Source organism: Lytechinus variegatus, chromosome 9, assembly GCF_018143015.1.
Source record: "Lytechinus variegatus isolate NC3 chromosome 9, Lvar_3.0, whole genome shotgun sequence".
In the NCBI taxonomy this organism is placed as follows: domain Eukaryota; kingdom Metazoa; phylum Echinodermata; class Echinoidea; order Temnopleuroida; family Toxopneustidae; genus Lytechinus; species Lytechinus variegatus.
This window is the reverse complement of record NC_054748.1, coordinates 35,611,989-35,632,322: the sequence shown is the minus strand read 5'-3', so window position 1 is coordinate 35,632,322 and position 20,334 is coordinate 35,611,989. Positions and strand designations below refer to the sequence as shown.

At 37.5% G+C, this 20,334-nt stretch overlaps 1 protein-coding gene across 5 annotated transcripts in view; it reads left to right on the top strand.

Annotated features, from left to right (window-relative positions):
• Window positions 1-18,579, top strand: part of LOC121422105 (DENN domain-containing protein 2B-like) — a 49,422-nt gene extending 30,843 nt beyond the window's left edge. For 3 of the 5 annotated variants that reach the window (XM_041616928.1, XM_041616932.1, XM_041616930.1), the window contains 10 exons: window positions 1,280-1,464; window positions 2,569-2,730; window positions 6,043-6,213; window positions 9,082-9,201; window positions 10,184-10,290; window positions 11,433-11,610; window positions 11,956-12,115; window positions 12,608-12,856; window positions 13,507-13,620; window positions 16,341-18,579. In XM_041616928.1, coding sequence (XP_041472862.1) covers window positions 1,280-1,464; window positions 2,569-2,730; window positions 6,043-6,213; window positions 9,082-9,201; window positions 10,184-10,290; window positions 11,433-11,610; window positions 11,956-12,115; window positions 12,608-12,856; window positions 13,507-13,620; window positions 16,341-16,411 — 1,517 coding nt within the window. In that variant the 3' untranslated portion in view covers window positions 16,412-18,579. Of the gene's footprint in view, window positions 1-634; window positions 767-1,279; window positions 1,465-2,568; window positions 2,731-6,042; window positions 6,214-9,081; window positions 9,202-10,183; window positions 10,291-11,432; window positions 11,611-11,955; window positions 12,116-12,607; window positions 12,857-13,506; window positions 13,621-16,340 lie in introns of those variants that run through there. The other 2 variants (XM_041616931.1, XM_041616929.1) reach the window with 2 other exon arrangements.
• The last annotated feature ends 1,755 nt before the right edge of the window (window positions 18,580-20,334 follow it).

Genomic DNA, 20,334 nt, shown 5'->3' with positions numbered 1-20,334 from the left:
TGCTGTGGATGTGTTAGTAATTTTTAAGATCAGGTACCAAAAGTAAGTGCCTTCACAAAATTAGCATTTGCATCTTCACCACAAGCATGATTTCAGTTTTGTCTTTCAGAGTTGTTTTCATAAACCCTATTGTTTTGTCTCTGTAGAAATTAGATGATTGCAAGTGAAAAAAAGCATTCAGTGAAATAATTTCTAAATCCAGAGCAAAAAATGCCCAGATTGTTGTTATTACACATACTTTTAGATGTATTTTGTGAATCCAAGGTTAGTGATAGAAAGACTCTTCACATTCAAATAGTTTCTGTATTTGCTGTTGATGTAATATTTGAGGATTGTAATTATGTCTTTGTTCTCTGTCTCTAGTCATGTTGAGTGGGTGCATTGTTCAGTTGAGGAAGGGGGATTCCTCAAACTTTTCCCAATATTTCCCCCCTTCCAGAAGAAGTAATATGCTTTAGGGGGAATCCTCAAAACTTTTCCCAGTTTGTCCCCTTGCCGAACAGGTATTTTATTCTTTTGTTTGATACTTCCATGAGTCAGTGATCAATACACATTCCTGATGGCTTGTTTTCCTTTTGCCTGTAAGTGAAGAGTCTTGCTCTGACGTCTCAGAGAGTCCTGCATTTGTTTTCACTTAACCTGATCCAGAATTATTCATAATGGCGTCACTTGGACCTGATAGGCTTGAGGAGGGGTGATGGTGAAATAGTCTTGAAAGTTCATACAGATTGTGATTTTCTTGACTGTTGCATTTTCATAGCATATAGTAAGAGATAAGATATTATTGAATTGGCATAAGGGGCTAAATTGATGACACAAATATTTATTTTCATCGACAACTGCTATAAGCTACTGAAATCCTTGCGTCTGATTTGTTCAGAAGAAACAAGTCAGGGAAGTGAAAATCACAAGATGCTTTATGAAAAACTCGCTCAGTCATGCATGGAGATTGATTTTGTGATCACATTAAAAATTCAATAGAGGAGAGACAGAACAATGAGAGTGGACAAAGTTTTGTCACGGTGAAACAGAAGTTAGCAGAGGAGTGAGAGAACTGGCAATATTGGTTGTTGGGTCATCTGGTGCAACCCGGTCTATCAAACTATTGGACTCATAGATAGAGAAGTAGATGTTATTAGGCACTTGACAGGTAGACAGCAGACAGGCAGAAAGGTACATAGATTCCACTGTCACTCACAATTCTGGCATCTATTCTGGCCATTTCCATGTTAATCTTAAAATAATGATTCCTTTTTTATGTTATCTCTTCACCTTGCAGTTCTCAAGAAGCGCTTGACCTATGTCCGCGCCATGAGATTACGTTCCTCAGTCTACTGTACGATGCAGCCTCGATGGGCCTTGCAGTACTCCAAACTCTACGAATATGCTGTCATCGTCTCGCTGAAGATCAACCCGGAGACAAGAAGATATGAGCCCTACGAAATGAAGAGGTTCCCTCATGAGGTAAGTGTTCCTGTTGGAAGAAAATATTTATATAGGAAATATATATATCTTAAGACGGACACTCATTCTGCCCGAAACATCAAGTCTCTCTACTGCTTCTGCTCATCATCTCTACTCGCAGACTCAACCAGCATCTCCTCATCCATCCTACTACTCAAGCTGTTTCAACTCATCAATCTCTTCTGGTTTACAGTCCTTTTCAGGACTACATTCAAGAAAGAATACTCAACTCTCAAATTTCCACTTTCTCGCCTATCCATTTCTTTTTCTTCTTCTAATCCACTGTTTCTATGATACTCCACATTGTGTACCGTAAACCACATCAGCCATTGTACGTGCCACCGTGCAAACCTTCAAACAACATCTAACTTACAGTTGATTGCAAGTTCCTTGCAATGCCCCATTAGTTTCACAGACAAGGCTGACAATGTTGCAAATGAAATGATCGACTTTCACTCTTTGGATGATTGTTGCTTGAAGCTTCTGATCAATGACATTTTGAGTTAAATTCTTGGTTTTGAGTGCTGAGAAGCTCTGTTTCTATATCGATATCAGTGATATCAAACTTCATTAAATGGTAGTCAAGACCCCATAGCATAATAGTTTAGGTATTGATCATGGAGCTGATAAACTGATCACTCACAATGCAAACAACACTTACGGTATGAATCAGTTCCATAATCATTGCTAAGTCTTATATAACGCGGTGATTTTCTAGTATAAGATATGAAAATTACGCAATTTTTAAAGAATGTTTCTAGTTCTGTTAATTCACAATATTTCAAAATGGTGGCACGACATTTGCTACAGTGACAATTGCTCTGGGCTTTATTATGTCTAAGATATAGGTTAAGGGTTAGGGTTGCAATAGGGTTTTATGTTAGGGTTAGGTTAAGGATAGGGTATGATGTGAAATCCAGGGTTAAAGTTTGTCATTTAATTTGTATGTAGAATTTATAGTCAGAGCAATTGTCGCCGGAGCAGTTTTCATGGAACCGTTCAAACAGATGTTAATTCAGATTTCAGACCTTGACAAAGTCTTACCCTGGGCCTTCTCATGGTTTTTATTTGTAGTAAACATTCTATTTTCTTTCTATTTTTCAGGTGAGTGATAGTCAAACAGACAAACTGCGAGCGATCCCAGAGTTCTGCTTCCCTGACGCCTTCAAGTGGGCCCCAGTTGAACAGTACAACAGCGAGAGCTTCTGCTTCGTACTCACAAGCTCAGATGGATCAAGACTCTACGGTTACAACAGAAGAATACTGGTAGGTCCATCACCTTCCTGCTCAATAATTCTCTCTAAATTCCTTAGGTTGCAGTTAGATGGCAATCAGGGAATAATCAAAAGTTGGATTGAAGTTTTCAGGCTAATTAATTCAGATTCCAATCGTATTCGATTTGGACTTTTGATTCAGTTTGGATCGCTCCCTGATCACAATGTATTAGATTAATGGTCAGTCTACAGAAGTCATAAGAGTTGGCGTGAAAATTATTAAATGTGAATGTTAATGGGGAACTAGCCCACATTCTTTGTGCTTTCTCATTCTAAGAATATACCATTTGAGATAACTAAGCCCGTTCTTTGGTCTGACAGACTATTGTGAAATAACTGCTTTTAAATTTTCACAAAATCGTAACATGTTCCAGTTTGTTAACATTGACATCACAAAGCCTCTATATTAATGCAGTGTGTGACTATTAGAATGCCACTATTTATGATTTCCCAGTCCTGCTGTACATCCTCTACAGCTGTTAACCAAGTTGGGGTACAACTCAGGGCTTCAGGCTTGGTAATACAAATAGCACATGTATGATCCAATGATTATGTTCATTCAATGTAATTACATTCAGAGGCCCTCACTGACCAACTCTGACCACTACTGTTTGTTAACTTGATAAATATAAACCATTTTGAATTGTAATAAGAATCATTTTATATGGGGATTTATACAAGAGAATGGAATGTTCTCAAAAGTTTATAATGGTAATATTGTTATAGCTAAAAAAAATTGAAGTAGTAGTAGTAGTAGTAGTAGTAGTAGTAGTAGTTACAATAGCAGTAGCAGCAGCACTAATAATGAAAAAAAGAGAGTAATAAAATTAAAATAAATCTTATAATCTACAATGAAGAAATACATCTATCAGCATGTATACAGATATAGCTAATGACATCATAAAAAAAATTCTCAGTTATGATTTTCTCGTCCGAGTTGTGGGTAGCTTTGTAACAGTACTTCATACGTTGATAAGCAACCGTGCATATCCTGTATCGCTGCTTTACCATCAAAATCAATTAAACAATTATTTGAGGTTTCCAGATGATTGGTTGAAGCAAGGAAATGTTTACAGAAGAAAACCTAATTCTGGTGAACCAAGACTCCTTTTCTGTGGCTGGGCATGGAAATGTTGGTGCTCTAGAGGCTCACGTAGAAAAAAATATTTTGGCCAATATGTGTAGATGTGTTTTGATATTATATGAAAGTAATGTGTCGCTTGACAATGAGATAATCAAATCAAAAGTACAAATCTGTAATGCTAGTATCATGGTAGGATAAATGCAATATGAAACATCAGAAATATAGATTTTATTTTAACCTAAAAATGTATGAATATGAAATGTTGCAATAATAAAAAACATAAGCATAGATTATCAACTTTTTGATAGAAATTGAAAATTCCAGTAAGAAATTGTGTGGAAATTATCAGTTTTAGAAATCAGTCTTGGTACAGATGGTGTTAAATCTCACCAAACATTTGTTAAGATTCTGTATGAAACAGACCACAACTCATACCCTATCACATTTTAAAAAGGAAATGTGCTGAGAAATAGGAGTCCCATTGACTACTTGGTGGTGACTAGGCACCCTATGTCTGTATAATCTCAACCATCTTAATGCCTTTGAAATCTTCAATGGGTGAATTAAAGTCCGGTGTTGGCCTTGAGATTTGTATTGCTTCCCCTTGCTTAAAAACTTATTCAGATTTTGTAAAACTAATCCAGATCACATTATTGACATCTCAACAACTAGTGAGTGACTTTTGGGGACCATCTTCATGTTCTGTTTGGTGTTATAATCGTAGAAAAATTGACCTAACACCAACACCAACAGTTTAACACTGAACTTGAAATCACCCAATTTATTTGATAAAATGTACTAGAAATATGTTGCTACTACAAGGTTTGTAGATGAGTCAGAGTTTCATTCTAAATATGAATGATGCAGTTGAGTATAATCATAACTTGTATGATTTGGGCCCTGCAGCATTTTCAAGCTTCACATGTATTATTTGAGCAAGGAGCTCATTTTTAAGTTTGATCAATCAGCCTTAGGGGGTGTTGCAAGAAAATATTTTTGATCAATTAAGACCATTTGCAGACCCTTATGAATTGATGTCAAGACATGCAGTGATATCATTCTGACTTTAATACCTAGGTATATTAAACACCGCCAGTGTTCTGAAGTTATATCCATGAATATTTAGTTATATCCATAAATTTTTTAGTTATATCCATATTTTTCCCCCATTTTTAGGCAGAATATTCCCCAAGGGAAGACAAATTTTATGTAAGCACAAAAATACTCGTACCCGCCTACACAAAATTCTTTAAAAGCTACCTAATTGATTAAACTCTGAAAGAAATACCGCCTATTTGGTTCTCGGCTAATTTTACAATATGTGGAATAAGTCTGTTAGAAAACAGGTGAAGATTAATCGGAGTAACAAAGGAGTCAATTTGGTGAAGGGAACGTGATCCAGTCGCAGACGGAGAGATTCGTATCGACAATGCTCTTATTCCTGATCTTGTTGAATTCCGCTGAAGTGTCATTTTTATTGTGCATTAGACTAGTTTACCAGGAAATAACAGCTTGCTGACAAATCTAGAAAAATGTTGCTTACATGGATTGAATAATGATTTGGATTTAATATTGACAGGTGCCGGTTTAAGGAAATCATTTTTGCATTCTCATATTTTTATTGTTTGGGATCCGCTGTTGATATTTTGAGATTGTTATCTTTCCTGTTCAAGTTTATCTGTCTAGTTGATTTAAAAAATGGAATATTCTATCATTGGTGTATTATCCTTGTATGTCAAGATTTAAGGGCTGACTTTGTGTTGTAATTTGTTCATTTTGTGTTCAGATTGTTGGATTAAACACTAACTGTTCATCACTTTCTAGCATCTATATTTTTGTAATATTCCTTAGTTTCCTCAACTTCCTCTCATTGTGCTCCTTCCCCCTCCTCATTACTATCACCACCACCATCATCATAACCATCATCATAATCATGATCATCACCATCATCATCACCACCACCATCACCATCATCATCATCAACATCATCCTCCGCCTCCTCACCATTACCATTACCATCACCATCATCAACATCACCATCTTCATCATCACCATCATCAACATCATCACCACCACCATCATCCACATCATCCCCCCACGATATAGTTTTGTGTGTTTTGGGAAGGGCGCATAACAGAGGTTTGTCTCCTCGTCCAGACTGATATCACCAATTGGAGTTTTATCCCTGACTGACCATTTGATTTTTCTTCCATCCTCCAGCCTCCAGGTAAGGGTCCCAGGTTACCGGAGGTGGTGTGCGTGATGAGCCCCATCGGATGCTATCCCATCTACAACCAGCTCCTTGATGAGATCGAGATCAGGAGGAAACATTCCATGGCAGCCGTTGACAACTTGCTCAAGCTCTCACAAGACTGCCCTTTCCCAAGACCGGTGAGTGAACACAAACAATTTCACAGACTATTTGGCTATTGTTATAAGCTTCTGAAATCCTTGCATCTGATGAACGTTGGTTTCGTGAAACACACTCCCGGGGGGTGTTTCACAAAGATTTAAGTGTGACTTCCAAGTTTCAATTCCAAGTTAGGTGCGGTATAAAAGACATCACCGCATTGGTTGCATCATGCTAAAAGGATGCATCTACATGTATGCACCTGCAGATTTATAATTACCCCATTCATCTAATTCAATCTATCATTCTTGCACTCAATGTATGGTCATACTCCACTCCCTGGGGAGTGTTCCAGCTAGTCGCCATTGAGGTACATGCAATCCTGGACAAGCTACAATGGCTTTCATATCCCTTCTAACACCTGGGTGGAGAGTGGCTAAGTGTGGATAGACACCTTGCCAAATGATGCTGGGCCATGGTGGGATTCAAAACACGTCCCTCTGATTACAAGGCAAGAGTCAGAACCGCTATAACACATGTAGTGAAGTAAACTCATTACAATCTAGCCTAATGCACGAGTTAATAACTGTTCACGATAACAGTGCATGTTTTTAGGAAAGGACAGAAATCATTCTTTGTTTGCGGATTTGTAACCCCCTACTGGTTCTAAAATCTTTGTGAATCACGGACTTTTAGCTTTGAGGCAAGTGTTCTGAAAAGCGACAGCCTGTTACATGAGCAAGGCGCTCTCACTCATCATTTGCACATGTTGTGACACAAAGTGGCATCAGACGAGTTGAGGTTCGACAGGAAATCTGTCAGGGATAACGGAATGTCAGATGAGGGAAGTGAGAGGGGGTAGGGTAGGAGGGGGAATGAATCGAAGGTCAAGTAGATGCATGGAGACTGAAAGTGAAAGTGGATGATATCACCAAGGCTTCTCAGTATTGCATATGTGATGTCATGTAGATGATCCAATTTGATCCATTGTGTATTTGGTAAAATGCCTATTCCTTATACCTCTGTCACATTTGCTCTACGGCGAGTCGAGAACAGCAAGATAGGGATGACATTGAAAGAATACAGTAGGTGGTGTTGGCAAGATTGTTCAGTGTAGCGCATAGTATGTCAGGATTCACGGTGCCAGCAGAAAGTTCAGGGTCAATGAAAATCTGCTCAGGGTATCGCGATCGTGAGTACAGGGGAAGGGGGCTTGTAGGGGGCAGAGAAATTGATCATAGATTGGTAGCAAAGACTTCTGAAGTTGTTTATGGATGATGTAATCGAGGTCACTTGGTCTAGCACATGTTATGTCACATGTTACTAATACCCTGTTTACACATTGACATGGCTCGGGGGTTGAACACGAGAGCCGTGCTCAACACGGCAATTTCATGTTTTGTGAACGTGATCAGAGTGATCCGCGAGCCGTGTCGAACACGGCTTTATCGATCCTACAAAATCGAAGGTTTCAACCCGCGACCCGAGTCAGACTCGGCAATTTTTTCGTGTGTAAACAGAAAGCCATGTCGAACTCTCTTGACCTAGGTCACTGCGCGCGCTTTCACTTTTGGCATTGTTGTTGTTCGCACGGACAAGATTCGATTCCGGCGGTGAATTTCCCGCGTTTAATTTGCGACGTCATAATTCTTCTTCCGTTCGAGATCCGCGAGCCGTGTTGAACTCGCCTTTTTATATGTACGTATGAACGCGATCTCTGATCCCTTCTTCGCAGTGTTCAACCCGGCTCGCGGATTCAACACGCGAGCCGAGTCAATGTGTAAACACGGTATAAATGAACTAGGTGCATGGCATCTGAAAAGTAGAGGCTAAATAGGATATATATGTAAAGGGGGCGGGGACAAAGAAGGTGGATCAGAACGATTGACTTGATTCAAGACTAGCAGAGGCTTATTTCTGACAGGAGATACTGTACCATCAGTGAGGTTCCTCGGAAAATGCCATTTCTATTGGCTGCAAGTTCAGAAGGACTAACTGCCCTGGCTGTCAAGATCTTGATAGGTTTGACCTACGTGCCCTGGTATTAATCATACTCTCTAAATCACAACCTGACTTTTTTTCTAAATGCAACGATTGTATCCATAATTAATAATAATAATATAGGTATATTTACCCAGGGAAGGCACTTCAGTTCTGAAAACTGTTCTCCCAGCAGGCTCCCTGCTATTATTATTACCCCTGGCTTTAGGAAGCACCTATTATGAATGACAAAACGAGAAAAGATACTGAAGAAGTAGGGATTTGTTTTATTATTATTTTCAGGGGTTACTTTTCATAACCTAATGCTTAAATCTGCTACGTTGGATGTGCTTTAATCCATTGAAAATTGAGCCTGCATATGTACAGGCTAGAGTTTATGGAAAGCATGTGTTACAGCAAAATTATGTAGTCCCCAATGGGTTAACATTCCAGTGAATGGGGATTTACTGGGTCTCTTTCCCAGGATGTGGCCAGAACGGCGTAACGAAAAATATGCGAAGCTTTGGAATGGATTTCTTTCTTCTTTTTTCTTGGTAAGAAGAAAATGGTTTGCAACGGCTTTCATCTATTCTCTTTCTCAATTACCGGTAGATGAATATGTTACGCCTTGGAACAGAAATTTGGGTGTAAAAATAGGGGTCCTCTCTGCAGCACATACCCACCACAATTTATATACTGAGTCATGTCAAACTGCACTAAAGCTGTGCTAACGAAAGCAGGAAATTTAAAGACGGTCATCATATAAACGACTTTATATTTTTGACACTGAAAAGTGCACCACTGATCGTGTTTGTGTTCAATAATTTCTGATTGAGTTTTCAATCATGATGTTGTTTAGATTTGAAAATTGACATTGAACACACCCTTTATGAACTTGATTATTTCTTTTGTTTATTTCCTGTATCTAGGGAAGTCACGTAAAGGTATCAACTCCGCCCAATAATAACAACTGGAAGAAGCACCATACCAGTCAACTAGATCCCAAACCTCTCATACTACAGAGACCTCAAGATCAAAGATTGGAACACGTAAGTTAAAGGGGAATTCAACCCAAATAAAAACCCATTTTATACGAAAAATAAAAAAATCATGCAAGTTGATCCATGAAAGTTTGAACAATATCAGACAAACAGTGAAAACATAAATTTTTAAAGTTGTAAATATTGGTAAACCCATGGAAACTTCAAATTGGCCACTAATGTGATGTCATAGTGATGTAAGGCAAGGACTACTATTCCATGTATTCCAATACATAAAAGGGCTAAAATGCAATTTTTCCCAAAAGTCTTATATCAAAATATACTTTTCTTTGATGAGGTCATAAAATAATATGTTATTATATTGAGATTAACAATACTGCCCCTGGGGAATTAGGAGAAGACAACAAATCCCTGATAATTAAGTACATGGCCTATGGGAAGGTTGTCCTTGTCCCTTGTCATTATTTACATGTATTACGTTAAGATATAAATGTTAAGCGCTTAGAAACTATTGCAATAAGCGCTATATAAATGTACATTATTATTTTTTTTTTGCCAATTTGAAATCTTCATTGATCTCAATTTTAAAGCAGCTATAACTTTCTTATTGCTTGTTCCATTTCTTTCAAACTTTCACCAACCATTCTGTTAAATTGATGTTTCTCCTTCCCAAAACAACATTTTATGGCCAAGGCTGTGTCAGGTTAAACAGGGTATTGATATAGTCTTGTGCTATAAGTTATATAAATCAAATTGTCGGACCAGCTGCTAAGCTGTCAGATAAGATTAACTGTCATTCTTTTTCTATACTGTACTTTCAATATGTTTGTTTTAGATGTTATTATTCTACTTTTTAGAAATATAACCATTTTATAATTATATTTGTAGATGTTTGAAACAATAGAGAACATTTAATTTACATTTTAAACAATCAAACTTGGGATTGTAACATATAAGATCATAAAATTTTCTCAACACAAATGAAATTAATCCATTATATTTTAATTTGTTTTTCTCATTTGTAAAACAGGTTGACTTTGATACGTTGTTTAACTGTTTGAGTGTGAACAGGATAGTACAGATCTTTGCTTCATTACTCCTAGAGAGGAGAGTTATCATGTGCTCAGGGAAATTAAGGTGAGTGATTCCAATTCCATCTAAATGTCACTACTATCAACCAATTCCATATCAATTTCAATCATTTCAACCAATTTTATATCACTTTCAAATGTTTTGACAAAGCCAATATCATTTCAACAATTTCAACCATTTTTATGCCAATTTCATATGTTTTGACCAAACCCATATCATTTCAATTATTTCAGCCAATCCTGTATCATTTCCTAATTTTCAAACATCCCATGTCAATTTCAATCATTTCAGCCAGTCCTATTTCAATTTCAATTACTTTGATCTCATGCCAATTTCAGTTATTTCACCCAATTCTATTTCGGTTCCAATTACTTCAACCAATCCCATTTCAATTATTTCAGCCAGTCCTATTTCAATTTCAATTACTTTGATCTCATGCCAATTTCAATTATTTTACCCAATTCTATTTCAATTTCATTTACTTCAACCAATCCCATTTCAATTATTTCACCCAATCCTATTTTGATTTCAATTACATCAACAGATAATATGTCAGTTTCAATTATTTAAACCAATCCCATATCAGTTTCAATTATTTCAACAAATCCCATAAAAATATCTATTATTTCAATCAGTTCGATATTAATTGCAATTTCAGTTATTTGAACCAATCCTGAATTAAGTTTAATTATTTCAACTAGTGTTTTAAATGCTGAAATTGGAGGATATGCAATGAATAGAGACTGATTGTTATGCCAGCTGAAGAGAATTTTATTAAGATACCCAATTTCTTACTACGTGTGATCTTGTCATCAGGGGTCTAATGGATAAAAAATTTGTCATAAAAACTCTGGCAAACAAAATTTTCTGCAACAAGTACCAGGTTTTATGAATGATTTTCTTTCTAAATATTTTTGGTGATTTGGTGGTGATTTTTTACCTGATTGCTAAGAAAGCATGAATGCTTGTAAGCAAGCAGCCAGAGGACCGACGGCTGAAGGTCCTCTCCAAAGGACCTGGTACTGAGGATTACCAAAGGGCACTAGCGCACCAAGTGGGAATCGAACCTGGGTCACCGGAATACGAATTCCCCGCTCTACCGACTGAGCTATCGCGCCAGGCACTGCCCGAATAGATTATAAACTCTTTATGAAACAATATTTTTGTGCTGTTCTGAATATTTACAGTAAGCTATCAAGATGTTCTCAGGCATTAGTGGGTCTCCTGTATCCATTCTCATGGCAACACGTCTACGTACCGGTCCTACCGGAGAAGCTGATCGACATGTGCTGTTCACCGACACCTTACATCATGGGAATGCTCTCACTGTGTATACCGAGGCTGGAAGAGATGCCCCTTGAAGAGGTGGGTTGATGGTGGTGGTGCTGGTGGTGGTAGTGGTACTGGTGGCATTAGTGATTGTGGTGCATAGTGTTGGATATAATACGCAAAAAGGGGCAAAAATGTCAATTTGATTTGAAAATCATGATGAAAATGATGATTGATGATGATGGTGATGATGATGATGATCAATGATGAGGATGATGATGATGATGATGATGATGGTGATGATGATGACGGTGATGATGATGATGAAGATAATCTGAAGATGATAATGGTGATGATGACGAGTATGGAGATCAATGGTGACAATAATGTTGATGTTGAAAGTGATAAAACTATTCATAATAAACTCTTTCCTTTTCACAGGTCCTGGTCGTTGATCTCGATGCTAGGGACTTCTACACCGTGGTTGGTGATGAGGAAACTATCCTGCCAAAGAAACTGTCATTAGCCCTCGAGAGGGCGCTAAAGGTCTGCAGTATGAGCAGTTGGGAGGGAGCCGACACTGATGATGAATTATCAGAAGGTACATAAATGTTTTTTTTCTCTCTCTGAATAACATCAAAGTCAGAACAATATATGAACAAAAAGTGTTTTTAATTAAATAAGTTGAAAACAAATGTGCAAGAAAATTTGATTAACAGAAGTATATATTTTCAGGTATTAATGTAATATTAATATTTGTATGTCATGTGAAGTCAAAATTCTTATTAGGGTTAGGATTATTGGGAGTATAAATATTGTTTACTTTGATGACCTACAGTGTAAAGCATTTCAACCTAGGTTGTTAGTGTTTTAAATGCAATCTCTTCTTCATTTTTTTTATTATTTGTTTAAAAAGACTTCAAATATCCAGAATCACAAATAGTAATGGTTTATTTCAGAAAAGTGATTTATTATCTTTTTGTTTGATTTTTAGGAATTGCTTTTGCATCATTTCTTTTATATTTCACCTCTAATCGAACCTAAGCATTAGTTATCTCATTTCTGAAATGATTGTTATGTCCTTTATGCTTAGACCATGAATCGAAAAATAGAGCCATCTCCGAGGCTTTCATCCGGTTCTTTGTGGAGACCGTCGGTCACTACTCCAACCACTTCACCCAACAGTACGACGGCTCGCAGAAGTTTGACCGGGAGAGTTTCGTCAAGGCGATCTCGTCGAAGAGCGTGAGGAATTTCCTGGAGGTCTTCAGCGAGACGCAGATGTTCTCTCTCTTCATTCAGGAGAAGGAGTCGGAGAGTGAGGGTATCTCGCAAGGTAAAGGTGTGAATCATTGTTCCTTTTTCTTACAATAGTTACCCCTCCCTTCTCCCCTCCCCTCTCCCTTCCCCACCCTAATGAAATATCTTGGGGGAGGTTCTCTCACTCTCTTTATCCAAGAGAAGGAGTCGGAGAGTGAGGGCATCTCCCAAGGTCATTGAATCATTGTTCCTTGGTTGTATAATAGTCAACCCTCCCCTCTCCCTTCTCCACCCTAATGGAATATATAGAGGGGGTCCAGTCACTCTCTCTATCCAAGAGAAGGAATGGGAGAGTGAGGGCATCTTCCAAGGTAAAGGTGGGAATCAATGTTCCTTGTTCTCGTAATATTAACCCCTCCCCCACTCCTCACTATCCTAACCCACCCTCCCCCCTCACCCATCCAAAAGCAGGCTCGCCCCCTTGACTTGCATCTGACAGTGATCCCCACCCCCTTCCTTTCCCTTTCATATGGTACAAAATGTGCTAACATGTTGAAATAGATGAAATAAAGTATGTAAACAAATTAATTGAAAATTCACAACAAAATGTTGAGCAATGAATCAGGCAATATTCATGTAGGAATGTTTGACATGGCACATTTTTGATACCCATACACATGTACGATAACTATGCTAATACATATATATCTTCTGTTTTGTTGTATTATATAGGGCTGTTTGAGAGGAGAGTTAGAGAATTCGAGAATGAGTCGAAGAGCAACTCAAAGAACATTGGTGCCAAGATGAAGAAATTCGGAAAGGCTGTCAAAGAAATCAAAGATTCAGGTACGAAAATTAACAAATGTTGGTCTTTTACTTCTTTATTGTTTCCATGCCACTCATCCACTCTGAATTTGGAAAAAAGAATCTCTTTTTTTTTCAATATGATTTTCTTTTCTATTTAATTTTTGAGCAAAATTATTTGTCAATCAGATTGATTTTGGAGGTCTGGGGTGCATTTCATGAAACAAAAAATTCAGTGATTTTCACAAACTAACTTGCTCTTAACCAATCAGATGCAAAGATTTGCTATAGCTTTTAACAATAGTCAGTTTAAATCACTGATTCCTTGTTTCATGAAATGCTCCCATGGTACTGTAAGAGTCATGTGCGTCAGACAGGATAGGATTAGCCACGTCTGTTGTTCATGTTTAGCAGTGCTTCAAAGGCTCTGATCGTTGCCCCAACCCGTCACCAAGACCTATTTCTGTTCCACTGAGTCATAACCTGTGCCTGGAGAGATTCAGGCCTAGACTTGGCATGCGAACAAAGTTTGTACTGGTGGCAACTAGCATTTAAAGGGACATATTCTCCATTGTACTCTATGGCCCGTGTTCTGAAGTCAGGCTGAACTTATACCATGGTCTAACTCTGTGCTTAAATTATGGAAAGACAAAATTGTCAAAAATTTCATTGCATTGTATGTTAATTATGTTTACTGTGCTCTTTCCTGATTTGTCAGTTATGAAGAGAATTATCTTATGCATACTTCCTAGACAACTGAGAGTGATTTGATTTATGTCACAATTGGCTATCCAAACTTAAACCTCATTTTTAACCCTGAGTTTAGATTAAACACGAGTTTAGAATACACGCCCGTAAGCATTAAAATAAAAGAAAATTAGAATGGAGGGAAATATATGTTTTTGGTTTTCCATAGAATTTGTAGAAAAATATGGACAATGTAGAGTTTAGGTTAAAGTAGTATTCTAGAGAGGGGTCATTCTGAAAGTCCCCCCCCCCCCCCCCGATTGTCCGGGGAAAATCTCTGATGAAATTCACTGATTTAAGAGTGAAAAACTGCAGATTTTTAGCATGTCCCTGATTCATATATTGATTGAGAAATATCTCCCTAGTTTCTCAGTATAGTTCTCCCTGAAAAGTGACTACCAAAGTTGTCAGCTCTGTACCTGTTGCAAAATATTTATTCATTCTTCTTTTTCCTGTTGAGTGAACACAATCGCTGATAATCATTTCACCTTAATGAAGGTTGGTGTTGCAGTAGTGTAAACTATGAACTATTTCCCAGGCATGTAGGAATAGAAGTTTGTGTGAGGTATTTGTATTTGCACAGATAAAAATGTCTCCATAATATTAGCTTTGGTTTTGGCATCTTGTGCTGTGTTTGAATTTGCCAGTTTATGTCACATGCCAACAAAACCTCTCCAAAAACAACAAAAAGTATATCATTAGAAATAATTTAATAGATTTGGCTCTTTGGTTTCGGGTGTGTCTGTGGTATTAGCAAGTATAGTTAATGTAGTTAGGCATGGCACGTCAACTCGTACTCCATACTGTACTGTACAGGGAAATTCTCTTGTTTGCGAGGTTTTTGTCTTCTTAAAGAGCATTAATCTTGGCTACAGTTCAGTAATTTCCACCAGGGACTGTTTTTTCAGAAACACCCACACTCGGGCTGTGGTTATCTTCTTTCCTCTTCCTCTCTTGGCTAACACTGTTAGAAACAGAATAAATGCGGAAAAGAAAACAATTATGTGAAAATAAACAACAGTGTTTCATGAAGCCTCTTATCAGTGATTTTCAATGCCTGATTTGATTTGAGCCAATCAGATGCAAGTATTTCAGTAGCTTGTAACAGTTCAAATTCAATGACTGTTTCGTGCAATGCTCCCCTTAGGTATCTCTATGGCTGTTTGAAACTAAGTGGCTTTTGGCCAAGATTGTTGAGACCGAACAGTGCAATGAAAAGTGTGGATCTCTGTGGCCTTTTCACTGCAATCATAGGATGATTGAAGTTAAATGTTCGGAAGGAACTTAAAGGGGAACCTTACATGAATGAAGGAATTAATTTATTATCCAATGCTATGATAACAATTGACAAGTTTACAGTCAATCAGTTATGAATACATAAAAACAAGGATAATAGGAACCAGAAAATAGCATGAATGCTAGTCAAGTCTGGCCCCTCTTAGTTTAGGCAGATCGAAACATGTTTCTTAAATAGTTAGTCAAGAATGAAGGGCCGCGGAACCGGGGGGCTTAGGGGCTTCAACCCCCCCCCCCCCACTTTTTTCCAAAACCATGTTCAAAAATGCAAAAATGACCATACGATTGTGATTTTTTGCATGGTCAGCCCCCCTCCCCCCACTTTGAAAACCATTCTGCGGCCCCTTCATGGAATGAATATATAAAAGAGAAAATAAGATCAAGGTTTGGATGAATAAAATGAGAGTTGGAATATTAACATGAATTTATGGGAATTTCCAAACTTGCAAAATTTAGATGTTAATTCACATTGAGTTTTATCAGGTTGTATTTTCTTTTTTAAATAAAACCTTCATGTTTATTATGGTTTATCAAGATTCATTCATAATAGAATTTCGGAACTTATGATATTTCATTTCAGTGTACATATGCCTATGTTGTATTTACTCGTGAATATTGTATGTATGAACCTACATGTAGAATGATGTAGCATTTAAGTGATGTAACTTCATACATTATCTTCAAGATTAAAGCAACAATTTTCTTTTCCTATTTTGCAGGTCTGAAGCTGGCTGAATCAGCGAAGATCGCCCAGAAGCGAATGAAACAGAACTTTGAGGATAAAATTTGACATATGGCTCCCGAAACCCCGTCCAAAGCGCCTCGGGAGCCACTGAAATATAAAGCAGTGCGTCGAGTGACGGGGCATGACCTTCGACATATGGTCATATGATAGGACGCAGTGACAAGTGATCGTGACATGAAGTCACACTAGCTATGTTGCTCCACTGAGGAAGTGTCAGCATCAGCTTCAAAGGAGATGTTGTGCGAAAGTGAATGGGGAATATATGTTACCTTGAGGTACACCTATGGCGCATTCAACATGTCCGCTCGAGATGAAAATAGGAATCTAAAAGGGGAATTTGAGGTCTAGACGTGATGTTGAGAGAAAGCGGATGAGGACTATATGTTGCCCTCTGGTACACCAGTAACCCATGCACCTTGTCAATTCAGCCTCAAATGAAAAGGTTGGAGAAAGTAAATGGGGAATATATGTTGCCCTGGGAAACGCCATGCAGCATATCAGCTCCTGATGGATATTGCAGGAATCAAAATAATCCAAGCCTCTGTCTCTGATATTTCTTTGGCGTAAAATGACAAAGCTGTAAGATGGAGACTATATGTGCTCTTACTTGAAGGTTTATGTTTCATCACTCTGACAGAACTCCTAGCCTGACACAGACTTCAAGATAGGCTACCATGCTCTTCAGTGTACAATCAAGATTCAAGAGACAGTCTGGTAGTTCATCTCAGCACAGCACACGATGTTAAAGTCCAAGGTTTGAATGTTCCAGCATCCAAAGATTTGCTAGTTGACTCTAAGCATCTTAAAAGCCTTGTTCATTCCATCCGCTCTATCTTCATATTTCTAGGATTCCAATTGAGCGTGAAATACAAACCATTCCAGAGGCTGTTTGATGTCTCCAAGGTTCTGAAACAGCCTCAATGATTCTTTAGAATCATGACCCTTGGAAAGACATGCCTGATCCTCTTCAACCAACATTGTGCGGTTTCTTTTGACTTCACTGTAGTAAGCTGCGTTAGTTTAGTGTGCATCAGGTGATAGGTAGTCCCTCACAAGGTTCTGTTGGTAGATCAGAAGTTTTAACAGGCTGCAACTTCTTGCAAGCTTGCAGTTCAGTTGAAGAAAGTGGGTAAATTAGCTGCACATTCTCAACCCCTAGCATCTGTCTTGTTGCTTTTCAGGATGATTCTTTGTGTAAAATACTACCTGAAATACAGAAACAACCATTAAACTGAAAAACAGACCAACGCACATGTGCAGCATCATTAACATTTGCACAAATTGTTACTCCTTGTATGGCCAGGACAGGGAATATTTACAAGGCTTGTTGCTGATGGTAGAATCTCCCACCCTGGTTCCTTTTGAAGGTACCAAAAGAAGTCCGTGGAAGGTTCTGTCGCAGCTTTCGGTGTGAATCTCTCCGTGCGTTTTTCATGTGTAATCCTTAAATTTTCCCATACACCAAATGTTTGGCATTCACAGATAACCGCAGTGACATTTTGCCTGCAGTAAAGGGTGGATACAACTTGGGTTAGGGAACCCAAGCTCCCTTTTATCGTTGTCAAGGGAAACTTCAGTAAAGTTTACGGGCAGCATTTTATTTGAAAAACTTAGTCAGGGATTTCCACTGGCTATTGTTGTGAGTTTCCAAAAACCCTTACATCTGATTAGCGAAGAGCAAATTTGTTAGTGAAAAGTACTGACAAACTGCTTCGTGAAACCTTTTGCTGATTTTCCCTGACTGGTAGTGTGATCAAGGCTTTAATTCTTTGACGACAAACTACATGTTGAGCCCCGTGATACAAGGAGTTGTGACTTATCCAAACAATCTCAACTTAGGAAAGCCATCTGTGTCATAACTCTTCATCTAGGAGGCAAATGCTGTGTTGCATTGTAAACAAAACAAAAAAGATAAAGCTGATTAGTATAACAAATAATGCACAGGTGTTTGCCATATTAAGAGTTCATTTCAAAATGATTTATTCTACATCATGGTTACCTTGGCTTTCCATAGTTTGAATTGATCGGATCAGTTTCAACATTCTGCGAGACAGGGCCCTGTATAATTCAGACACTGAGTTGAATCGTCGGACTTTCTGAGCTGCTGCCAAGTAGTAGTACTCACTCGGTATTTCAATCTGAAATGTTAATATATTGATCGTTTTGTGCAAAAGTTTGTAAATTACTGTGTTTTCTGTTCTGTTCTATTTAATCGATCGTTGAAAAAAAGTGATAGACGTTGCAAAGTGTTTGTCACTCATGTGATTATGGAGGTAGTAGTGAATATATGCTGAAAGTAAATAAGCAGCACAAGAATCCCTCAATTCTATTATCTTCTAATGATGTTCGAAAATGTTCAGTTTTTGTAGCATTGAATCATTGAGAATCGTTGTTTGACAAAAGTCTCTGTAAATGGGTCAGTGTAGGTGACTCATTTGGAAGTTTTTTTGGAAATGACACAAGTCAGATCCATTTCCCTCTGTGTCTGAGAGATTTTTTTCTCTCCCTCTCTCTTTCTCTCCCCATTTATTGTTTAGATTTCTGTTGGACTCGATGGGGTATTGTTTCCCTTCTCCCTCTCTCTGCTTTATGTATGTCTGTCTGTCTGCAGGTATCCTACTTTCTCTTTCTCTCTCTGTCTGTCTTTCTCTTTCTCTTTGTCTTTCTTTCTCTTTCTCTTTGTCTCTCTATTTTTCTGTTTCTTTCTCTCTCTGCCTGTTTGTCACTCTTTCTGTCTGTCTCTTTTATCATCACTCCATGTCAGTCACTTCTACTTCCTCCTCCCAGAACAATAAAAAAGAAACAAAAATTTAAGAAACTACCAATTTTCACATGAAACAATTATGAATTTTCTGAATGTTAGTAGGTTCAGAGCAAAGTAGTTGCTGAAAATTATTAAGGTTCCCTTTGTGAAACAATGAACCCCTGATTCTTCATTGCCAAGTTATGAAATACAAAATATGGATCACTTCTGGTTCTTTGATGTACAGATAGAATGTATTTGACAATTGCTGCATCTTGAATTAAAATGATAAAAATAGACTTAATGTTTACCACTTGAGAGAGTGATTGAAATTGGCAAAAAATATGAGATCAAAATAGTACTACATTTACTGTGTGTTTGCTGGTCATAAAGTAGCTATTTTACTAAAAACAAGCTATGTTTGATGATGTACAAAGTATTTTATGTGACTCTATAATGCTTGTATTCCATTGATGTTGAAGTAGAAATATGTACATATCTCGATCATTGTGTTATAAGTGCCACTGAATGCTAATTGTTAAAATGATTGAGAAACAAGTTTGGACAAGTTGTACATAGTTCTGTGTAATATATATATGCATTTCCAAGGAAAGATTTACAAATTATAACTGAGCATAGTATATATGATGATTATATTATTTCCATGTGCTAATATACATACTCTTGCTGTATATATTGCAATCTTCTTTGCATGCAAATAATGGTGTTTTTTCTGAATTTATTACTAAACATGTATAGGGCTTTAGACTGTACATGACATTTCTAGGAATTTTGTAAAAGTTTGTTCGTTATTTCATTTGATCATTGCTTAATCCATTTCCTACTGGAAACAAACTGTCCCTGTACAGAGTCTATGGGAATGGCATAATTCAGTAGTCAATGGATTATAAACCCATTGAAGGCTGTAACCTGATTGTCTCTGTGCAGAGCCTATAGAAATCACATAATTCAGGATTCAATGATTATCCCGTTGCTTACTGGAACCAAATAGTCACATATGTACAAAGTCTATGCTACCAGATTTTGTCATTTAATTTGTGTTTTCTCAGATGTTTGATAGTCAACATATGGTCAATGGTTCTAGATATGTTTTATGCACTATATAACTATTGAAATAAATATGTAGTAATTTATTTCAAGGATGTGAAATACATTTTTTATGCAGTTTTTGTTTTAATTATGTTGTTGGTTTTTTGTTTATTTA